The sequence below is a fragment of the Strigops habroptila genome, chromosome W, assembly GCF_004027225.2.
Source record: "Strigops habroptila isolate Jane chromosome W, bStrHab1.2.pri, whole genome shotgun sequence".
Classification (NCBI taxonomy): Eukaryota; Metazoa; Chordata; class Aves; order Psittaciformes; family Psittacidae; genus Strigops; species Strigops habroptila.
The window spans coordinates 4,833,516-4,839,515 of NC_044301.2; the positions used below are offsets into that span (position 1 = coordinate 4,833,516).

The 6,000-nt window shown below is 48.1% G+C and overlaps 1 protein-coding gene across 1 annotated transcript in view; it reads right to left on the reverse strand.

Annotated features, from left to right (window-relative positions):
* LOC115619231 (neuropilin and tolloid-like protein 2) overlaps positions 1-3,787 on the reverse strand; it is a 31,537-nt gene extending 27,750 nt beyond the window's left edge. Inside the window, exons 1-2 of the mRNA XM_030511285.1 lie at positions 3,585-3,787; positions 1,429-1,508 (exon numbers count right to left, since the gene is read on the reverse strand). Of these exons, the coding sequence (XP_030367145.1) occupies positions 1,429-1,508; positions 3,585-3,787 (283 nt within the window). The remainder of the gene's footprint in view (positions 1-1,428; positions 1,509-3,584) is intronic.
* Between the last annotated feature and the right edge of the window lie 2,213 nt (positions 3,788-6,000).

Here is a 6,000-nt window from a genome sequence, read left to right on the forward strand (position 1 = left end):
TAACTTCTCACAATATACTGAGCTTCATGGCACTTCATGTGTGGTTTAGCAGAATTCTCCCAGTTCTGCACACAAAGCTCTTTGTATGGAGAAAAAAAAAATTACTGCCACTGTAAGTAGAGCTTCCATGCAGAACTTGAGATGCAACTTGTAAAATACAGAGGCTTGCTTTGAAAGTGATTCCCAACAGTTTCCTTTGGGGATTAAATCTCTGTGTACATTTATAGGAATATTTTTTTCTTTCTGATTAGATGTAATAATTGGGGGGTTGGAACTAGATGATCTTAAGGTCCTTTACAACCCTAACCATTCTATGATTCTATAAGATACTGAATGCTAGAAAACAATCTTGAGGCACACGGTTAACTGCCATATCTAGCTTTACTTCCTAAGAGAAAACCCTTGCCCATTGTCGAGCTATGCAAATGATACCACAGACAAAGAAATGCTGGGATGAGGAACCTTCCTCAGTTGTTTACCTTTGAGCCTAAAGAAGTTAGAAACAAGATTTAAAAGCCTCGGGAGGAGGAGAAGCACAGGTAAATACGGGTCAGGAAGCCGCCTGTCACTCAGGTGACTCATTTTACGAAAACCTTGCTGAAAAAAGATCCTGCTCCCGATCACAGTACAATAACCCGATCGCTGTCAGACAGCTTGTTAGGTGAGTTCCGAAAGCACAAAGAGCGTTTTTACTGTGAAACGGCTGGAGCTCTCGGGAACAGACCGGGCACTGGGGCTGCCGCCGTGACTCGCGGCGCTGCAGACGGGGACCCTCCCCCACCCGAGGGGCCGTGGTGCTCCTGCCGCCGGGCTCCCTGCAGCCCCGCGGCGCCGGCTTTTGTGCGGAGCGGAGCAGGGCCCGGCAGCCGCACGGCCGGGCGGCGGAAAGAACAGCCCCGGCAGCAGCGGGGCGGCCGCGCCCCGCGTACCAAAGTTTCGGCCGGCGGTAAGAGGGCGGCCGGGGCCGAGCTGGGGTGGGGGTGTCATACGCGGCAGCCAAAGGGGAGGCGCCTCTGGGCCGCTTCTCCCGCCGACGGTGCCGTGCCGCCCGCGGCTCCTACCTTCCAGCACCGAGCAGAATGCGTGCAGGGCCATCGTCTCCCGGCGGGGGCTGCGGTGGTGACTCCACGACGGCGGCGATCACCGGCGCTCCATGGCCACGCCCGGGCGCGGCGGCAGCCCCCCGCGAGGGCGCTGTGACCCGCGGCTACGGCTTGACCGGTCCCCGCCCGCCCGCGGCCATGCCTAGGCCCCCGCGAGGGGTGCGCTCAGCCGCCGCGCTCAGCCCCATCTAGAGTGGGGCGCGGCTGGCCTGCCCCGGAGGGCGGGAACCGGGGGCTCCCCAGGGGGCGGTTTAAACGCAGTTCCGCGCCCGACTGAAGCGACTGCCGGTAAATGAAGCTCATTTAAGATGTAAGGAGTATTTACCTGGATGAGCCGCTTGTACGCATGTGCCCGACCCCTGCGGAGCCCCGCAAGCAGCCGCAGCCGGTAGGGCTGCCGCGCTCCTTAATGCAACTTAAGGAGCCGCAACTGAAATGCATTTATGCCAATACCCGCAGCATGGGTAACAAACAGGAGCAGCTAGAAGCCATTGTGCAGCAGGGAAATCATGACATAATCGCCATCACGGAAACGTGGTGGAATGATTCACATGATCGGAGTGCTGCAATGGATGGCTACAGGCTCTTCAGAAGGGATAGGCAAGGAAAAAGAGGTGGTGGGGTTGTGTTGTATGTCAGGGAGTGCATTGACTGCCTTGAACTCAATGTTGTGAGTGAGAAGGCTGAATGTTTGTGGGTGAAGATCAGGGGGAAGGCCAACCAAGCTGATATCCTGGTAGGAGTCTGTTATAGACCACCCAGCCAGGATGAAGCTTCAGATGAAGTGTTCTTCAAACAACCGGGAGAAGTTTCATGATTGCTTGCCCTTGTTCTCGTGGGGGACTTCAACCTACCAGATGTCCGCTGGAAGTACAACACAGTAGAGACAAAATAATCCAGGAGGTTCTTGGAGGGTGTGGAAGATAACTTCCTAACCCAGTTGGTTAGTGAGCCAACTAGGGAGATGCCTGGCTAGATTTGCTGTTTGCAAACAGAGAAGGACTGGTGGGTGATGTGATGGTTGGAGGCCATCTTGGGCAAAGTGATCACAAGCCTGTCAGCCTGAGCTCAGTGCCAGGGAAGGTCATGGAGCAGATGATCCTAAGTGAGATCATAAAGCACATGCAGGAAAATGGAGGGATCAGGCCCAGTCATCATGGCTTCATGAAGGGCAGGTCCTGCTTGACCAACCTGATCTCCTACAATAAGGTGACCCACATGGTTGATGAGGGAAAGGCCATGGACATTGTCTATTTGGACTTTAGTAAAGCATTTGATACTGTCTCCCACAGCGTTCTCCTGGACAACTCAGCACTGGTGAGGCCACACCTCAAATACTATTCAGTTCTGGGTGCCTCGCTACAAGAAAGACATTGAGGTGTTGGAGCAGATCCAGAAAAGGGCAACAAGGCTGGTGAAGGGTCTGGAGAATAAGTCTCATGAGGAACAGCTGAGGGAACTGGGGTTGTTTAGCCTGGAGAAGGCTCAGAGGGGACCTTATCACCTTATCGCTCTCTACAACTACCTGAAAGGAGGTTGTAGTGAGGTGGGGATCGGTCTCTTCTCCCAAGTAACAAGTGATAGGACAAGAGGTAACGGCCTCAAGCTGCACCAGGGGAGGTTTAGATTGGATATTAGGAAAAATTTCTTCACAGAGAGGGTGATTAGGTATTGGAACAGGCTTCCCAGGAAAGTGGTAGAATTGCTGTCCCTGGAAGTGTTCAAAAACTGTGTAGATGAGGCCCTCAGTGATATGGTTTAGTGGTGGTCTTGGCAGTCCTGGGGTAATGGTCGGACTTGATGATCTTAAAGGTCTTTTCCAACCTAGTTGATTCTATGATTCCTCCCACCGAGCTGAGCACAGGGTGGGAGAGACAGCCATCCTTGCCCTGGCCCTACAGGGCGCCAGTAGTGGCCCCACTGAGGCACCCACTTCAGTCCCCCGCCATGCCCCTGACCACAGGCCCCATCCTCCCTGCCTGCGGAGGGGGGCCTGGCAGTGCTGGCAACCCATGCAGCCCCTCTCCTAGACACGGTGGCTTCGGTGAACTGGAATGCTGGCTGCCCGCCTTTGTTTGGGATCTGAGCGGTGTCCCCGTGGGGCAAAAGCAGCCCTTCATCTTCCGTTCCTCCCCTTCTCCCCCTTGTTCATGGCAGAGCCCATGTGGCTCCAGCAGTGTGGCATGCTGCCTGCAGCTCAGGCGCTGGCAAGAACTGTGCTTGCTGAGCTCAGGCGCATTGTGGGAGCTATGTGGAGCCCACTCGACAGACCCGATAGCTTTGGCAAGCGGTACATTAGATGCATAGTTGTAACTTATGATTTTGTCTGCTTAAGGAGTAGGGCCACTCACTGCAGCCTCAAACATGATTGCAAGAGGTGAATCTCTGATTTCTCTGTGGTTTGATGCTATGTGTTTGAACGTTAAACTCCTACACTGTTCAAAGGTCAGCATATCCTGTTAGAAAAGATCATTCTCTCACTTCAGATTGTCAATTAAATATTCCAGGCTTTTCAGGTCAGTATGATTGTCAGTTAAGGCGAACTGAGCTGGCAGGGATGGAGAAGCCACTGGCTGAAACCGGTGGGGAGTTCCCTGGGGCAGGCGATGCTCCTCTTCTGTCCGTCTGGAGCTCCTGCGCTCTGCTCGGCCATGGGGTGCTGGGGAGACCTGGTGAGACCTCATCATAAAGGTCCTGGGCTTTTCTGGGCATTAAAGACCCATTTCAGTGTTCTAAGAAGCTTGATGAAGTATTAAGCTTGATGCTCTGGCAAAATCCCAAGTTACATAATGTTCTGAGTTACCAGCTGGGCTTAAACCACGACACATAATTACATTATTCCACTTACTTGAATTGTCCTTTCAATTTCAAATAGCAATGATACAGTCCTTCTCAAAGGGTAGTTTTCTCATGAATTGTTAATGGATAAAGCAATTTCTCTGTATTCACCTCTTAACCATGTATCTATAGTGGTGTGATGAAATGTTAAATTCTATAGTGAAAACTTCCCCGCAAAGAGAAGACCTCATTAGGTGGATCTACTTTGCATTTTTTCCTTACTAACAAAACTGTTTAATAACTCAAGAGAATATCATACAGACACATAATTTCTACTGTAGTTGTGCACATTTTTTTGTCCTTTCTGCAAGCACATAAGCACAACATTAAAATCTGACTATGCTTTGTGCAGATTGTTAGGAGACAGGGGGTTGGGGTTTTTTTGTCATTTTTTGGAATGCATAGTGTAGCCGATGGAAAAATTTGGCTTGGATGTTTTTATTAGTTGTGATGATACAAGAAATGAGAGAACTAGCCTGATCCTTAGATCTCAAGCTGAATTTGCATTCAGGAAAACTATTTGTAGTCAATTGTCTCCCACCAAAGAAATAGGAGAAAATCCTAGCAGTAGTATCTTGTGCTCAATCCAAGTTGGTAGGAATTGCAAAGACCCAATCTGCTACAGTTAATTTAACTGAAAAGTTGAACTTCTAGTTTGCCCGTTAGAAGGTTGAACAGAGCTATTACACACTTGGGAAGTGCAGTAGCTTTTCCATCCTGTTCTTTTCCAAGGGCTGTGTCAAGCTGTCAGTGTGGAAGACACAGGTAGTGGCATCAGCTTGTAGATTTGAGGCACATTCTGACAACGTTTACTGCTGCTTTCAGAGCAGTTTCTCAGGTGGATGTCCCTGTTGCTTTGTCTTGCTAGAGCACTTGTTATAGGTGGTACTTTAAAATATTTTGTAGTGAACTAGTGACAGGTCTGAAGAAACTCTCACCTCCTGTTTTGTGAGCCTGCAGAGTTTCCAGGGAAGAAAATGCTGTGCCACCAGGTCAAGCCAGCAGTTAGCTGGAGTGAATTAGACTTGAGTTTGGGAGTTAAGAATGGCTGGAGACAGCTTTTGGACAGCCAGTTGTGTATTGTTCTGCTGCTCTATCGAGTCATTGTGATTATTTTTGACTGGGAGTAGTTAACAGAAGGCAGTGGCACTGCTCATTTTGATGTAGGGAAATACCTGCACAGTTAAAGAATGAGTTAGTTAAGGCAGGTGCTCTGCTGCAGTAAAAGGCTTACACTTCCAATATTGGAACTGGTTTTGCCTCCTCCCAACAAGGAAGAATCCTTGAAACTTCCTTTGGTTTGCTGTTCTGCTAGAAGTTTTAATTTTAATATTACATAAAGTATTTGCTGCTCTTGAGTAGCAGATTGTACATCACAAATAGTCTTAGACCAGCAGTTTTTTACTATGTTTGAGGCTATTTGGATATTGTTTGTAAAAGAGGTTGGAAAAAATATAGAAGTCAACAGTGAGTAATTACAAAAAGAAGTTAGGAGTTACATTTTGACCATTCTGGTACCTGGGTTTGACAATAGGATTTAGGTGCATTTGGTGAATCCTAATAGTATACAATTTCAAATTAGAAAACGATAGAAGGTGCAAGTGGCTCTTAGTGTAACATAATATGTAATCATACATGAGTAAGTGTAATTGGCTTTGTTATTTACTGCTGAGTTAAGGCCACTACAAACTTTCAAATAGTCATGAAGAATATTGGTAGTCTTCAGAATGCTCCCTGTGCACTGCTTTATTTGCCAGGCAAGATAATTAGATCCGAGGATTAGAATATACCTGCAGTATACCTACACTTTTCTGGCCTATGTTGGGACAGTGAGGAATTTCAAAATAAGGTTAGCATATATGTTACAATTTTTATAAATTGTATTGTAGATGGGATCACATTTTTCATTGAAGGCAGGAATTAATTATAAAAATAGTTCTGTGTGGTTGATTGATTGTTTTCAAAGTGACAGCTGGGGCTGATGTTTCTGGTGCCTCAACAAAAAGATCCTGTTGCCAAAATGAAAAAAAAAAAGGAAAGAATGGATAATAGGGTTACT